We start from the raw sequence: 17905 nt of genomic DNA, 5'->3' as shown, positions 1-17905 counted from the left end.
AACTGCACTCGATAGTGTTTACTTTGAACATATACTAAACTAGGACAAGTAGGGTAAAGGCTTAACAGGGGCCACCGAAAGGGCACAGATGACACCAGGTAGTTGAGATTCATTAATTACCTTTGCTGAAAACTACATCTGTCCTCGAGTTTCCTGGCAGCAAAGGAATAAAGGAAAAGATCTTGGATCACATAGTTTAAATACTCTGGTTAAAGACAAACCAGTAAACAAAAAAGCCCATGAATTTTTCTCTAGAAATCAATATATCCTTAAAACTAAATTCATGGTGTCACTTAACTCTGGTGTGGTACAGTTTTATAAATACTAGGGTGCTTTGCTTAGTTACTTAAATTTTCTTCCTGAGATAATCTTCTATCCTTTATCTAAAGTTGTTACCTTATGTTTCAACGTTGAATTTATAATACAGAAATAAGGATTAAAAACGCGGAAAGTGTTACCTGAAAGCCACCTTCATTGAGGGCTCTGGCTCCGTATGCAATCCTTTTCCCACCTTCCAACGTCGGCTGGATGCTGGGGTGGTGTTTCCACCTCTGGAACTCTCTAAATGGACTTAGGTACGGATTTTGATAGTCTAGACCAACCTTAAAATGTTTATATTTAAATTAGACATTGTTATTTCAAATTATATCAGGCTGAAATGTGAGCAATATTTACCAGAGAACATGTACATTAAATTGCTTGTACTCAAAGTACTTGGAGAAATGTATGCAATGACCCAAATTTAACTAAATAACCCAATAAAATCTGTTTGGAAAAGAAAGGGTAAACGAAAGGATGCCATGTGTTTATAATTGGCAGAACTTGAAAACATTTAGAACGTATTAATAAATCATTGTGCTTTGTAAATCAAAGTCCAAATTAGAAAAATATTTGTAGGTAAGTGTTGCACATTATGTTTCTACAAAAGGAGTTGTAAAAATTTATCATTCATTTCTCAATACCAACTCCAGAAATAAACTAATAAGCTCGATGCAGTACTACTGAGGCAAAAATGAAGAAAAAGAATGTAATCGCACTTACAAAAAAAGAAGGTGAAAAACATTAGAGATTAGATTTTTACCAAAATGCTGAAATTAATAACCAAACCTTTTTTGCTTTGAAAAGTCATTATAAAAACTAAATCGCCGTGATGCACCGAACACAACAATAATGCATAAATTTAACAACGTGTCATACACAAGTCTAATCATGACCTTGACCTATAAAGCCACAACTGCAAGGTGCGGTAACTCATATCACTTTTCCATTCCTTGTAATGTTCAGGATATAATTTACTGTAAAGATGTTTAAGCGACCAAAAGGGAGGAAATGGTCCTGTTTTCGTTAGAGGTTCAAACCCAGTGCGGACCGCACTTCCTGCAGTGGCATGCCACAGTGGACACGGGCTTCAGGTCAGACAGGTTCGGGCATGAATCCTGCCTCTGTCACTTAGTGCGTGTGTCTGGGAAGGCTGTTTAGCTTGTCTGGACTCCAGTTTTCCCAGCAGTAAAATAACGCTAGACCAACTTCACAGGATTTTTACGGACCAGGATTCCCAGGGAAGCATCCAGCACAGGGCCTGGCGTGTAGCAGCTACGGTACTACGGCTACATGAGCTGAAGCAGACCACTGTCTACAGTGGCCATAAGCACTTCAGATGTGGATAAAAGCAGAGAGGAAGCTTTAAATGAGAAGCCTTTTACATCCTCCAGATGCAAAGCCCTGGTTCTGTGACACCGGAGACCCAGTGGCTCTCAGAGTGGGAACTTCCCATCACGGAGTGTAACTTACCACGAAGCCGAGCGCTACGAGGGGCTCCCCTTCATTCAGGTGATAGAGGAAAGAGCCCCCATACGTGTGTCTGTCCAGGGGCCAGCCGACAGTGTGATCGACTCTCCCGGGTTTCCACTTCTTCTCATCGATAATCCATAACTTAAAAAAAAAGTCCTAGAGTATTATTTAGATGTTTTATGTCACCACATGTATAAAACTTGCTAAGTTTTATGTCTTATTTATGAAAGTTACAACTGAAAAGCAGAAATAAGAGAAACACACAAAAAAGTACTTCAAATATCCCAGAAAATGACATCAAACTGCAGCAGGATGATCGGAGTAAAGAAACAGGTCAGGAACTCTGTAAGACATTAATTAAGTTCTCAGACGGGTAAGGCGTTCATGCGATTGTGGGAAACGCCGCTGAAGAGATGGGGTGCTGGGAACCACCTACACCTTGACCCGGGTGACGGCCACACGGGCGTGTTCGCCTCATGAACGCGAGCTGTGCCCTGCACTTCGGATCTGTTACTTTACGGGACAGATGTTATTCTACAGTAAAAAAAAAAGTGTGCTCCCTCCTGCACCACCCTCTCCCCGACTGAAGCTAACTGATCATCCTGTTTTCAGAATGGTTAAGTTTTAAATTGCAAACAACAATTTCCACAGGAAATATTACCTAAAAATCAGATATTATGTGCCATCGCATAGAATTATGTACAGTCTACCGAAACAATTAAGCCCTTATTCACAATATAATGAATCTAGTTATATATAGAATTTGAAACTTTCTGAGCTTTACCCTAAAAAGATCTTTAACAAAAGAGTTATGATGAAACTTTTACGCTAATAGACCTAAGGTTTGGATAAACTGAGAAAATATACAACACTCAGCCTAATTAAATTTTAGGCTGCAGGTCAATATACTATAGCTGAGTGTATATTTCATAACCTAAATTATCTTTACGTTATAATTTTGAATAAACAATTCTTGTAGGATGTGGTCATTTTACAAAGATCATTGGATAACAGGTCAAATCCTATTAGGGCAGATGGCATTACCATGAAAAAAATCAATATTACAAATATTTTCAAATTCAAGACTTACTTCAATCAACATTTGATAAAACAACTAGAACATGCAGACACAATTTAGGTAATAGTGAAATTTGATTAGTAATATTCTCCAGCCCCTTGAAAAATATCCCTAATATTTTCAGTCATTATGAACATTTCAGGTTAGTGAAAAATATAACTATAAAATTAAATCAATATTATAAACCACACGACAATACAAATGAATGTAAGCTTCATCTTTTCACATGAAAGTCACACCAGCAAACTCGAGTACCTCCTTGAGTCCGATCCCGTACGTCTGGGGCTCGCAGCTGGCCCTCAAGTCGAACCTCCTGTACAGCTGCTTGGCCAGGTGTCCGTGGCAGCCCTCTGCAAAAATTGTGACCTTGGCATGTAGTTCCAGCCCCCGCTCGAAAGTTGTCTAAGAAACGGGAACACGTTAAATTGCAATGTTTGACAATTTTAAAAATATTCACATTCTGGTCAGTTTTGAGTTGATCTACGATTCAGGTATAGAAGAGAAGGTGCAGATATATAATTTCAGTAACAGAACTAAGTACTGTTGTAAGTGGAATCTAATGTAAATTTTACAATGTACCTTGTGTCTTTGTCATATTGATCCAATGGTTAAGCTTGTATGAATTAAAAAAAACAAACAAAGCATGCTCACCCCCCCACGAACACTTACCTACAAATGATTGTACAGTGAGGAGTGAAGGGGGGCAGCCGAAGTGCGTGAAGGGGGTCAAGTGGGTGGTGACAGGCGGTAGCCAGGCTCGGGGCGCTCACCACCGTCTAGTGTACAGATGGCGGATTATAATGCTGACCCCTGAAGCTTACATAACTAAAACACAATGTTTTTGAAGTGAAAGGCCATTTCCCCATTGTTCGTGATTTTCCAGTCCCATGATTTGAAGCAAAACACACTATTAATAGATTTCTTGTGAATCATGCCAGGAAATTTCCATGAGTAAAAAACCTACACGAGTCTATTTATATCCTCCTAACACAGACAGGACCCTCCTAACATGCTCTGCAGCTACTTGCTTTTTCCATTTTAATTTCCAAGGGGAAAAAAATAAGCTGCAATTACAAAGTCTTTCTCTCTCTCTTTTGCTCTCTGTATTTTGCACTTATATCTGGCACATGGTAGGTACTCAGTAAAGCTCCTGAATAAAGGAATGCAGAATAATAAGGAGTCTCTTATGAAATATGTATTTCCCGATATTTCTCCATTCATATGTTTACAGGTATTGTGTGTACACAGCCACATTCATACAAAAAAATGGTTTACACGGACAAAGCATTTTATAACTGTTTTCACATTATACAATATAAAGTGATTTGCCTAAGGCAATATATACCAAATTAAACATTCATTTTTTAAATAATTAATTTATTTACTTTTGGCTGCGTTGGGTCTTCGTTGCTGCGTGCGGGGCTTTCTCTAGTTGTGGCGAGCGGGGGCTACTCTTCATTGCAGTGCGCGGGCTTCTCACTGCAGTGGCTTCTCTTGTTGCGGAGCACGGGCTCTAGGCACGTGGGCTCAGTAGTTGTGGCTCGTGGGCTCAGTAGTTGTGGCTCACAGGCACTAGAGTGCAGGCTCAGTAGTTCTGGCGCACGGGCTTAGTTGCTCCATGGCATGTGGGATCTTCCCAGACCAGGGCTCGAACCCATGTCCCCTGCACTGGCAGGCGGATTCTTAACCACTGCGCCACCAGGGAAGTCCTAAGCGCTCATTTTTAATACGTGAATAGATTCCTACCTTCTCAATCAGCTCTCAATAACTGGACGTTTAGGTTATTCCAGGCTGTTTCACTATTATAAGCATGGCTCAGATTGATATCCTTGATGAGAAATATTTTCGGTCTAAGTGGTAAGAACTATTTCACTACTGATTTCATACGTTCAGTCACTAGAGAGTCTGAACATCTTTCACGTTTGTTGGTAACTCTGTGTCTCTTGTGCAGAGCTCACCAACGTCATACACGTGCACACACGTCCTATAAGTGACTGTGCTCAGTACCTTTGGATTTGTTCCCATCTCCTTCCTCTTACTATACTTCACTCATCCATAAACCCTGTTAACAGCCTAGCATGCCAAGTTTTACCCAAATATATACACATACGCACCTGTGCACTGAGGTTTTTACATAGACACCTCAACTGTTTTGGCTCCTGATTCATTTCACAATGGTAGCATCATATAATACAGACTTTTCTGTGCCTTATTTTTCTCACAATAATACTTCATGGAAACCTTTCCAAGTCACTGTGTGGCTCGAATCTTCCTTTTTAGCAGCAGGCAGTAGTCCGTGCGGGAACACCGTAGGTTATCCAGCCATTCTGCCAATGGGCAATGCACTGTTTCCAGTTTATTTGCGATGATAAGCAATGTCATAAAACATACACCCTGTATATGTATCCTTACAACACTGGTGCTTTTATTCCTGTAAGCTAGGTCCCCAGGAGTGGCAGTGTACAATCAAAGAGCACACCTCCTTTTATTTTACGGGATGTTCCCCGACTGCTTTCCCCAAAGCCTGAACAATTCACATTTCCACCCACAGCGTATAAGAAGACCCTTTTCCTATTTCTAGCTAGTGACAGTATAACCGTTCCTTTCACGGTTTTGCTACGTGTAGAGCTGGCTAACTTACTGCTATTTTAATTTGCATTTTCCGGATTACTCTTTTCAGCAACTTTTTCTTTTTGATTCAAGAAATATTAACTGAGCCCCTCTGGTGTGCCAGGTGGTACGCTAGGCACTGGGACAGAGATGACAGAAAAACACTGCCCCTTTCCCTGGGGCGAGGCACAGAGGCAGCGCTAAATATAAGTAACTACGCGGGCATGCAAGGCCGAAGTGTGACTGCCTGCCGTGAGGAGGGCACGGGCGCTGGCGGAGGGCTGGGGAGCCGGCACGCGAGCCTGGGGCCCAGATAACAGACATCAGGGGACCTGCCTGCTGGCCAGCGGCTACTGCTCACCGGGATCTGCTCTTCGTTCTGTAAGATTCTGCCCGTTCTTCTACCGTGCTCTCTTTCTTCTTGTCAGTGGAGAAGTGCTCTTTGACATCATGGGTCGTCAAAATTTTTCCCCCGATCTCCTGCTTATCTGCAGACTCACTAGTATTTTTGGTATACAGAAGTGTTTAATTTTTAAATAGTTAAAAAAGGCCTGCCTCTTATAGGTTTTTAATTTCTTGCCTTTATAGGATGGTTTATCTACCCTACACCTAGGTTGTAATTATAACCTAGATTTCTAATTTTTTTATTGTTTTAAGAAATCATCAGAATTTTTTAAAAATGAAGGTCTAAGCTTCGAGATGTACATGCAGTTTACTCAGCACCACTTACAAAACAACTCGACCTCAATGAACGAAAACATTCCTCTTAGAGGCAGTACGCCCCTTCGTGTTCAAGGGGCAGCTCTGCAGCCTCTACCCCAACCCCAGCTCCACCACCTAACAGCGGCCTGGCCCTGGGCAAGTCACCTAACCTCCGAAGCGTGAAGACGTCCACATCAGAGCTGTGGCAGTAAGATGCCCACGAGACCTAAGACGAGAGCTGCTGAATGAGCAGCAGGACGCAGGGCGCTGGGACTCGGGGGGGGGGGGGCGCGCTGCCACTGGACACTCCGAGGACCGGGCGCAGAGCGAGAGCAAGGCGGCGGGAGGGGCCGCGAAGCACCAGGAAAACCAGGAGAAGGTGGAGTGACAAGCCAGGTCCAGACAGCGTTCGGGAAGGAAGGAGTTACTCAGCTGTGCCAGCACTGCCCACCGGGGGCCAAGCGAGAGGACAGAGAACTGGGTACCACCAGGCGGAGGTGTCTGAGCGACGAGAATGTTTCAGTGCAAGAGCAGGAGGAAGCCTGACCACGCCGGGACCCACGCAGCCAAACGGCGGAGCACACAGAATCCTTCCCTGCTTCTCCTCACCCCACCGGCCGGGTGAAAATAAACTTGCAGGGGCTTCCCTGGTGGCGCAGGGGTTGAGAATCCGCCTGCCAATGCAGGGGACACGGGTTCGAGCCCTGGTCCGGGAAGATCCCACGTGCCGCGGAGCGACTAGGCCCGTGAGCCACACCTACTGAGCCTGCGCTCTAGAGCCCGCGAGCCACAACTACTGAGCCTGCGCTCTAGAGCCCACGAGACACAACAACTACTGAAGCCCGTGCACCTAGAGCCTGTGCTCCACAACAAGAGAAGCCACCGCAATGAAAAGCCTGCGCACAGCAACAAAGAGTAGCCCCCGCTCGCTGCAACTAGAGAAAGCCCACGCACAGCAACAAAGACCCAACACAGCCAAAAATAAATAAAATAAACTAAAAAAAGGAAAGGGGTACTTCCCTGTTGGCACAGTGGTTAAGAATCCACCTGCCAATGCAGGGGACACAGGTTCCAGCCCTGGTCCGGGAAGATCCCACATGCCGCGGAGCAACTAAGCCCGTGCACCACAACTACTGAGCCTGTGCTCTAGAGCCCACGAGCCACAACTACTGAGCCCGCGAGCCACAACTACTGAGCCCGCGAGCCACAACTACTGAGCCCACGAGCCACAACTACTGAAGCCCGCACGCCTAGAGCCTGTGCTCCACAACAAGAGAAGCCACCGCAATGAGAAGCCCACACGCCGCAACGAAGAGTAGCCCCCGCTCGCCGTAACTAGAGAAAGCCGCGCGCAGCAACGAAGACCCAACACAGCCAAAAATAAATAAATTTAAAAAAAAGAAAAAGAAATTTACAAACTCGAATTACTGAGACTCCACTATACTCTTCTATGCTTTTATATCTATATAAATACAATATATGAGTGTTTTTATAAGTACAAAGCACAAGACACAAAAATATACATTTGAACAAATATCCTGACAATACACACACACAAAAAGAACTATCAGAATGGAAGAATTTGCATGCTTCAATGTTGTTGTAATATTAAATATGGACATTTTTAAAGAATAAAGTGCAATTTATAATCAAATGATCATAATACAGAAAAGAACAGCCATAACACAGGAAAGACTATAGGAAAGACAGCATTCTTTTATCATCACCGAGTTCCCTTAAGCCCGAGCTCCCTTACTGAGTTCATGATTCCTCTCCATCCAGAACTCTGTTCCCTTTCTGTGCCCTCTGACCTCATCCTGTGCTCACTCAACACCAGTCAACTAGAGCCCGATGACTACAATGGCTGTCACTGATAACACAGTCACTGTACTAAAATGGCTCTTGGAGATCTCATCACTAACGTACAAACTCAGGCTGTTTCTCCAGGGCAAGATGAGCCCACAGACCCCCGAGGCGTGGACCACCCGGCCAGAGCGTCGTCAGCCAGAGGCACCCTGACCCCCGAAACAGAGTAAGAAATGTCACGAGACAATGATTCTTCCCAGCTTCTTTATTCTTCTGCTTTAAAACACCCCGAACCCAAAGGCCAGGCTGCAGTGGATCTGAGAGGCTTGTCTCACACCCCCTTGCTGGGCGTCCTGCAATAAACTCTTACTTTGTTGCAAACTCCTGCTGTCAGAGTCTGGCTTTCTGTGCTGCGAGCACATGTCACACTGTGAGAAGCAGGATGAGATAATAGGTGCTGCAAACCTGGCTATGCATCAGAATCCCTGGGGCTTGTTACAAGACAGCTTCTTGGGCCCTGCCACAGGACAGGCTGAGCCCCAAGGCCACATGTGATTCTGGTGTAGCCAGCCAAGCCACTAGGAGAACGACGACGCAGGTAAGACTCGAGAGCTTTGGCACTTGCTTATCTCTACGCAGGAAGGAGTGAAGAGCAGGATGGTCTGCTGGAGGAGACTTAGACTAGACGCCCAGCTCTGTTCTAGGATGGCAGCGAGGACTAACTAGGAGTTGACTAATCTCTACTGAGGCCCTGGCACTGCCCGGCGCTTTGCTAGCCCTGGAGTAACCCTCCGTGAGCTCTACCTTCATGGAGGTTCTAATCTAGTTGAGAAATGAACACAATCCACAAATAAACATGAATAGGCAAGTTAATTTATCAAGATGTTAATTTGTGTTTTGTTCTTTTTATCATAGGAAAGCAAGGTATTTTTTTTCCTTGTCCTTTCCAAGGGATCTTACAGAGTGTGGGATCCATGTCTTAGGAGCTCTTCTTTTACAAATGCAAAAATAACAAGTTGTGAAAACCAGAAGGCCATACAGGCCTATTCTGAAATGGATGAAGGCAATCAGTTTTGCATTTACCAAAAGATGTCAAAATCCGGTCAAAGACTCCATCAGCATTACTGATAGTAATAATGCAAATGACTCTTGTCCACAGAAGTGGACACCGTGGAGGTGGCCCAGCCGCTGACCCACGTGTGCATGGTTTTTGATTCTCCTTGAACTGGTTCTAACAACTTACTGATTCCCTCATTAATTAATGAGTGAAATAAAATCTTTGACACATGTTTGTTTTATATTTGTATGTCATGTTTTTATCTTTTAAGAAAATTATTGTTAAACATGTTATATCTACTTGCCTAAATTATGGTTAGTTCAAAGATGTTTCTCTATTTTTTAACAATGAGAAAAATTCCACATTAATAACTAATGTTCTAACATGCATTTAATTAATGTGCAGTTTGTAGCAAGACTAAATTATTGCGTGTGAGTTGATTCTTTCTCTTTCACTGTCAGTTTGCGAAGCGCAGAACTGTTCACGTGCATACCTTGGGCGCACCATCCTTCTGTATCCCTACGTCATTGGTGGCAACTCCTTTCACGCTACCGTCTTCATGAAAAAGGACCTAGAATGAAAACACGTTTGGTTATCACCTAGGGATTCACAACCGCTTGCACAGAAACAATAAACAGCCCTCAATTTTTAGAAGGTGAACTTGTTCTCAAGGTTATAGAGACAAAGGCTTAAGAACGTTCCGGCAAAAAAGGCGATGTGCTTCTAAGCTACTCCCTTCTAGACAGAACAGAACACAGCTCAAACAGCTGGAAATGAAGGAAATGCCCCAACCTGGTGAGGAAGAACAGGGGGAGCTGCCAGAGGACAACGAAGGAGCCGGGAAGATGCAGCAGGAAGCCCTCTGCCGAGTTCAGGGGTCAAAGGCATGTGCACAGAACTTGGGGTCAGGGCCTGTGACAGGCTGGACCGTCAGGTGGGTGGCTGAGGACAGTGTTGGGAAAGCCTCTGTCCCTAGTGAGCCCAGACCCCAAAACCAAGAGACCAAACAACAAGACAAAACAAAGAGGGCTGAAGGCAGCCCAAGGGTGATTAAAGTTTATTTCTGGACCACAAAGAAGAGGGAAAACTGGTCAAAGGTATGATTCTGGAGATGAGAAATAACAATTCTCTCTCTTATTTGGTTTCTGTTTCCTCCGGAGGAAAATGCTCTTTGGACAGGAAAGAACAAACTGTACACTAGAACCTCAGCAGAAAGCACGGGAGAGGAAAGGCGAAACAAGAACTAGCAGCAATGGATGTGACACCTTGAAAACAAATCCACAGTAGTATGTGGCTATGGCCTGGACCCGAAGACGGCCTCGGTGTACAAAACCTGGGGAGGAGAGGAGAGCTGCAGGGGACCAGAGAGAGACAGAGAGAGACACGGAGGGAGAGAGAGCGAATGCGAGCGGGCACGTGTGCAGATACACTCAAAAAGTGAAAATCATGGATGCTACAAAACACCTACTTGTGACTTTGATTCCTGTCGAACACAGTTTAATTGGGAGAAATGCAAAACCAAATGCATGTGCATGAACTGGGAAACCAGAAATCAGTAGCGGCAAGTGTAATGCAGGGACCATGTGTTTTATTTGGTTTATATACTGTACAGGTAAAAACAAAGTTTTTCAATTTTCGCTTGTGCCAAAAACAAGAGAACTCGCTCTCCCATCCAGATTCTTTTTAGCATTTCCTTTAGAAAACTTAACTGTAAACCCTTTCTCTGTCTCTCTTAGATATATGGGAGTCATGTTAAAAGCCAAGTAAGACTGCTGCCAGGTCTGTATCTCAGCAATGTGTTTCTTGGGTACTCGGGGACACATCTGAGATGTGACCATGGAGGAGGATGGTGGCTGGTCTCCCTGTCTCTGGGGGAAGAGTCTGGGCTCCGTGCTGGCCTCCGCGTTGTCACTTCCCGCTTGTCACAAAGATACAGGATGCTTTATTTGTCCTCTGGATAGAGACGATTAACGTGCATGTAATGCACTGTATCTGCCTGACTCTGTAAAAGGGTGAGATTTCTTTCCGTCTCGGCGACCTCCCTAGCAGATGGCCCGTAGCTGCACTGCAGTCTTGGCAAGAAAAAAACTGTTTCATTCTTGTTTATAGTATGTAGAGGTGATTTTTCTGGGCTGGCAGATTTTATTTTTAATAATTTCCCCAATAATATTCAGTGAGAAGCTACAGTCCAATGTGGCTGCCAAAGAGTTATTCTGAGGAAATTACTGGAAGACCAGTTTCCAGAATGAAGCGGGTAATGGCCCTGCTGTACAGCAGGCTGGAAGTAGTGCAGGCATTCTGGATGCCACTTAGGAAGGGAAGAAAAAGGGAATGCGGTCAGAGGAGGGCACGGAGAATAATGACGGGACTCGAGATATGTAACGTGGTGGCTGCAAGAGTGGGGACTATTCAACTGGGAAGAGAAAAGCCACCTGCGAAGGTGGGGAAGGAGAGCAGGGCATAGTTATAACTGGAGAGTTCTCCCTGGAGGAGGGCACAGATTTGTTCCGCACGGTATAAAACAGTAAATAAACGTCTCCTCAACTTAAGGAAGAGAGTCTCACCAACAAACCAAACATCGGAGATATTTTCCATCCTTGAAGGTGTTCAGTCCTAAGCTGGACTGTCACTTGATGTGGTGACAAGGACTTCAAGTGCTCTTGGGTGAGATCTTGCTAAGATTTCTTCTGATCTTGCAATCCTAAAATCCTACGGCTTTTTGAAAATATACATCTATTTACCTCTGTACCCATCGTGGTTGCTTTTCAGCAGAAACAGAGACCGCGTCCTATAAGCACTAAGAACAGGGCTGCACAAACCTCCGCAGCCGCGTAGCCGGGGTACACTTCCACGCCCAGGGCTTCTGCCTGCTCGCCCATCCAGCTCACCAGGTGCCCCAGGCGCACGATGTAATTGCCGTGATTGTTCATTGGGAGACCTACAGATACATGCTTGGTTTACAAGTCTGACTTTTTATGGGTAAGACATCTCAAAACCAGAAATACTTAATTTAGAAATTCTAATCAGTGTCTAATTTCTACATAAATACACACACATCATCTTATGGCCATAATTTCAATTTATTTTCTAACAATTCTGGTCTAGAGTTCAAGTTATTACATTGAAAACAACATTACAGACTAAAAATTCCTAGTTGCCTTACAAGACTATCTCAGTTCTTCCAGACTGGAAGACAAAAGCACTGGGCTCTAGGCCTGCTTTCTTCCCCACAAGCTAGCTGTGAAATTTTGGTTAAGTCCTTCGAGTCTCTGGGCCTTAGTTTTCTCATCTGTAAAAGGAAGGGATTCCACCCGATGAAATGTAGCTCCTTCCAGCTGTGGAATTCTGTAAGTCTATGAGTATTTATCATTCCTCACCTGGGAGAATTGGCACAGGAATTCTATATTTCTCTGTCAAAATTCCAAATCTATCTTCTGTTACGGGAGTGTTAAGTGGAGCCTGGAAGCAAAAGGAGGAGAGAGAAGGACTTTTTTAGTTCATATTTGTGAGGTAAATACAAATCATAAACTACTATGTCAAAAAGGAAAGGGAACTATCCTCCTCCCGTTTCTTCCATCACTTCCTTTGGAGAACTTGACCCTGTAAATCCTTCGTCTCTTTGAGATGCATGGGAATCTTTTTAAACCTAAATAAGCCAGTTTGCATCCCAGGAAGGTCTTTGCTGGGGGCCTTGGAGCCACTTTGAAAGTGGACATCAGGGGGGCTGTCCTCCTGTCTCTGCCTCTGTGGGAGGTGCCTAGGCACCTGCTGTAACTTCCTGCTCCATGGAAGGAGAAGAGTTTTAGTTTTCCTCCGGATAAAGGCAGTTAACAGGTGTGGGATGGATTGGCTCTGCCCGGCTACATAAGGCTTTGATGTGAAAAACTTCTTCTATTAGACTTGCTATTGTGTCAGCAATAAGTCAGTGATACCTATTTTCGACGTAACACTGAAGAGAGAAAGTTAATTAGGCAAAGTTACAGCGTTTCTAGTTTCCAGGAGCTCACTGCTGTAGAAAGAAGAGCATCGTCCCTGTGCTAAGCAAGCCCCACGTCAGCAAACCCAGCCCCGACCTTAACCTCATTCAGTCCCGGCCTCTCCAAGGAATGTAATCTTACCCGGCAGCCTCTCTACCAGCCCTCGTGAGGCACCACCTGGACCCCCGCCTGGTAGGCGACAGTGCCTGAACTAACCCTTCCCCCCCCCTTTTTTTTTTTAAATCGTAGAGTCCTAACCACTGGACCGCCAGGGAATACCCTGAAATAACCCTTCTGCTTATGACTTCCGTGCCCCATACCCTTTCTGCCTGTAAAAACCTTTCCTTTTCTGCTGCTCCTTGGAGCTCCTTCTGTTTGCTAGATGGGATGCTGCCCAGAATCACTGAATAAAGCCAGTTTGATCTTTAAATTTACTCAGCTGAATTTTGCTTTTTAACCATCTTTACAGAGTATGTTCACAGATATTAAATATTCTAACACTGAATACCTTGAACAGGTGTAATAAAACCCATCTTATGGGGTTTCCCTGGTGGCTCAGTGGTTAAGAATCCACCTGCCAATGCAGGGGACACGGGTTCGAGCCCTGGTCTGGGAAGATCCCACATGCTGCGGAGCAACTAAGCCCGTGAGCCACAACTACTGAGCCTGTGCTCTAGAGCCCGCAAGCCACAACTGCTGAGCCCACGAGCCAAAACTACTGAAGCCCACGTGCCACAACTACTGAGCCCGCGTGCCACAACTACTGAAGCCTGTGCACCTAGAGCCCATGCTCTGCAACAAGAGAAGCCACCACAATGAGAAGCCCACGCACCGCAACGAAGAGCAGCCCCCGCTCGCCACAACTAGAGAAAGCCCGCGTGCAGCAATGAAGACCCAATGCAGCCAAAAATAAATAAAATAACAACAAAAAAACCCCCCATCTTACAGAAGAAAAAAACTGAGATGCATAGAGTACAATATTTTAACCAAGGTCATACAAATGATGACTGGAGTAAAACTAGCACTTGATTCTCTGTGTATCATACCAGTGACTTTTCTGCTTGCGTTATAAGGGGTCTTATTAATGTATTTCCTTAGAAAATTAGATTAAATTATCCTCCTTGGCTTTAGATACTGCAATGTCCCACAAAAGTTATAGAACACTTTATTAAGAACAATGATATAAACACCTATGGAACAAGTTAGGAAATACCCTCAAAATCAAAAAGCTGTATTTATTCAAAGATCTTCTATTTATTCAAAGATCTTCTCAAGATAATACCTTCTCATAAATCCAGTACACAAATACTATGTGCAGAAGGCATTAAATAAAAATGAGTTAATAGCTTAAAATTTTAACTATATTTGATATGATTCAAATTTTTTGGCCCTTTTAAAATTAAAAACCTATCTACAAGTATCCTCTAAGAGACAGAACTGGGTGAAAAGGTTTTCCACATTCCTTTCATTTGGAAACAGAGATGCAATAAAGACGAGACTGGGTATAAAAACTACTTTTCATACTCCCTTCTCCTTCCAGTCTGGGAACAGCTCTTGGAAAGCTCGTGGGTCCAGGCAAGCCCCCGAGAGTGTGTGCGCGCCTATCTGAGCAGCTTTCTCCACCAGACACACGCGGATGTCCTTCTCGTGCTGGGCCGCCAGCTGCTTGAGCCGAGCGGCTGCTGAGAGCCCCGCAGGGCCGGCACCCACGATTACCACGTCTGCCTCGTCTGCAAACCGCTCCATGTTCACCCCTGGAGGGGAGAGGGTTTAAACATACGTAACATCTGTAACTCCACTTCTGCTTTGCAAAGAAGTTCATTTGTACCATTTTTTTAGATTCCACTCAGTTTGCTGTAATGCAGAAAGTAACACAACACTGTAAATCAACTATACTCCAAAAAAAACAGATATCAATTCTGGGATGACTATTACCTGATAAAATTACAGGCTGGGTTACAAGTACCCACTATCCTTTAGAGCATTATTTATAGAAATAACCCCTCTGCTTCCCATGAGAATTATACTAAGTCCATTACTGTCTTAGTTTATTGTTCTCTTAGGTTCTGTTCGAGGACGTATCTTATTTTAGCTTCCATAAACCAACTTTTATTACTGAGATTTATTATTATAAGTTTGCAAGCATTTGCTTATCTAAATATTAATATGTAACAGATTTTGTAAAGTTATAAAATATTATTAGATGATTTTACACTATCATGAAAAATATAGTATTTACCTCCACAAAATGATACAAACTGTCTAGAAAAGTCTCAACAATTCTACAGAAACGACTACTTACCCTCCCATCGCTTGTCCTTATCCCGGGGATGAACAGTATAGTGGGTAGTGATTCGAGGTACCGCAGAAGTTGAAGACCATCTTGCAGCACACAGAGGTAGATAAGTTTTCTTAATTTGTAAGGCATGAAAGCACTGGTTTGCTGTACAAAAATCATGAACAGTATTATTTTTCTAATTCGTTTTTCTCAGGAGTAGATTGAAAAAAAAATTTTTTAAAGCAAAAAAAAAAAAAATCTACGACTGGGGATCAGATCTGGCTTCTGTTTGGTTCTCTGTTAATTACCCTAAAGCCTTAAACAGATCACTTAACTGCTATAGATCTCAGTCTCCTCATTCAAAAAAGTAAAGGGCTACCAGGCGATCACTAAGGTACCATCTTGTTTTTGTTTTGGGCCGCGTCACGCAGCTTGCGGCACCTCAGTTCCCCAACCGGGGATTGAACCCAGGGTCACGGCACTGAAAGCGCTGAATCCTCACCACTGGACCGCCAGGGAACTCCCCCACTAAGGTACCACCTTGACCTGAAATTGTATGAGTCCACGTGATGCCTTCTCTTTGGAAACATGTATATCTTCTGGACACAGCAACACTGCGGACTGTCAGTGAACGGTTACATCTACGCTGCAGAGCCGTTAGCTGTGAATTGTCTCTTTCCTAGGTGAATTCAGCTGGCTTTTCCTCAGAAAGCAGTGTTTTCAAATTATAACATTTTAAAAGTATCTAATAAACTAATTTATTCAATTTACCTCATGTCAAGCTTCATCTATAAATAGGATGACCATGTAACTTATCACCTAAACTGGATACTTTGAAAGTAATAAGAGGCAGTACTAATGGTTATGCCGGGACGAGGTGGCAAACTGCATTTTATGGTCAGCTTCCTTTTAAATTAAGTGGACCCTGCCATATAGCAGCATCTTCGGAGAGCCTCAAAAATGTATCTATTCTCTGAGTTAGCAGATAGGATTTTATGGAAATAAACAGAAGTGTGCGAAGATTTATCTGCAAGAATGTTCATTAAACCTCTGTCGGCCTTAAACCTTCACCTCTATCTCCTCCCTCCCTTACGTGAAACCAAGCACATCAAACCTCACAGAAAGACAGAAGCAATTAGGTGGGAACTGTCTCAATTCCTGGCAAGAACGTCTAATGTAATCTGTATTGTGTCCTTCCTATGTTCACTCTCTCAGGTTATAATAACGAGATGTCTTTTCTCCTCACTTAGAGTAATCCTTCCACCTGGATGACGAGGCTAACCCTCCCCATCTTCTTAGAGACATTTCTACATCAAAGACCCCCCGAACTCCTGTATCTTCAATTTCTCACTCCCTTCTCTGGTACTCCTCTCCATGGCGATCCTTCCCTTAATAAAAGAAGGGCAGAGAATCCCACCTTGGGAATAGCCCTGAAAGATATGAAAACTTATATTTGTAGCTTAAATAATTAAAAGTCTGTTATGGGAGAAGGGATGGAATAATCAAAGGAACAGAATAAAGAGTTTAGAAATAGACGGAATACACTTAAGGATCTGTCATATGATAAAGACGCCATTTCAAATAAGGAAGAGACAGTTCCTCATTAAATGGTCAGAGACAGGTAGAACATTTGGAAAAAAGTATACCTCTCTCCTTATATGAAAATGAATTCCATTTGATCAATGATTTTAACAGGAAAAGTCAAAGTATAAAAGTTTATGGTGACAACTTCCCTGGTGGCACAGTGGTTAAGAATCTGCCTGCCAATGCAGGGGACACGGGTTTGAGCCCTGGTCCGGGAAGACCCCGCATGCCGCAGAGCAACTAAGCCCGTGAGCCACAACTACTGAGCCTGCGCTCTAGAGCCCGTGAGCCACAACTACTGAACCCGTGCACCTAAACCCCGTGCTCCGCAACAAGAGAAGACACAGAAATGAGAAGCCCGCGCACCACAACGAAGAGTAGCCCCCAAAGAGTTTCTCATTACAACTAGAGAAAGCCTGTGCACAGCAACGAAGACCCAACGTAGCCAAAAATAAATAAATTAATTAATTAAAAAAAAGATTATGGTGATAGATCCACAAATTATTTGATTCTCTGCTTTTGAGTGTGGGCTGAACTTAGGGATTAGCTTCCAACAAGTAGAGTGTGGCAGAGACAAATACTAGCTTTACAGTGGAGAAATATGACAGACACTTTAACCAAGTGATCAAGTCTAACATTACCAGCAATAAGACATACTGGCATCACATGATGTAATGTGATGAGAAGGGCTCCTCACCTCTGTGCTATACCTCCCCCAGATCCACAACCTTAGTCTAATCGAGAGAAATCACCAGACAGACTCGGATGGAGGGACCTCCTACAAAATGCCTGACCAGTCCACACTGCAAGTGGCCAGGTTATGAGAGACAAGAAAAGACAGCAGAATTACCACACTGAAGTAGACTTGATATGAGAAGACGTGACAGCTGAAGCAATGTGGGACCCTGGACTTGGTCCTGGACAGAAAAGGAATCTGAATAAAGTCTGTAGTTCAGTTAATAGTACTGCACCAATGTTAATTTCTTACTAACTGTTCTACGGATACGAAGTTAAGCTGGGTG

At 43.7% G+C, this 17905-nt stretch overlaps 1 protein-coding gene across 2 annotated transcripts in view; it reads right to left on the bottom strand.

Annotated features, from left to right (window-relative positions):
• ETFDH (electron transfer flavoprotein dehydrogenase) overlaps positions 1-17905 on the bottom strand; it is a 37257-nt gene that overhangs the window by 7345 nt on the left and 12007 nt on the right. For both annotated transcript variants that reach the window (XM_007184143.2, XM_007184144.3), the window contains exons 2-9: positions 15324-15464; positions 14546-14775; positions 12422-12503; positions 11864-11982; positions 9538-9615; positions 3125-3271; positions 1792-1932; positions 459-602 (exon numbers count right to left, since the gene is read on the bottom strand). In XM_007184143.2, the coding sequence (XP_007184205.1) occupies positions 459-602; positions 1792-1932; positions 3125-3271; positions 9538-9615; positions 11864-11982; positions 12422-12503; positions 14546-14775; positions 15324-15464 (1082 nt within the window). The remainder of the gene's footprint in view (positions 1-458; positions 603-1791; positions 1933-3124; positions 3272-9537; positions 9616-11863; positions 11983-12421; positions 12504-14545; positions 14776-15323; positions 15465-17905) is intronic.

Source organism: Balaenoptera acutorostrata, chromosome 5 (assembly GCF_949987535.1).
Source record: "Balaenoptera acutorostrata chromosome 5, mBalAcu1.1, whole genome shotgun sequence".
Taxonomy (NCBI): Eukaryota; Metazoa; Chordata; class Mammalia; order Artiodactyla; family Balaenopteridae; genus Balaenoptera; species Balaenoptera acutorostrata.
The sequence above is the reverse complement of the archived record's forward strand: the minus strand, read 5'-3'. Positions and strand labels throughout refer to the sequence as shown.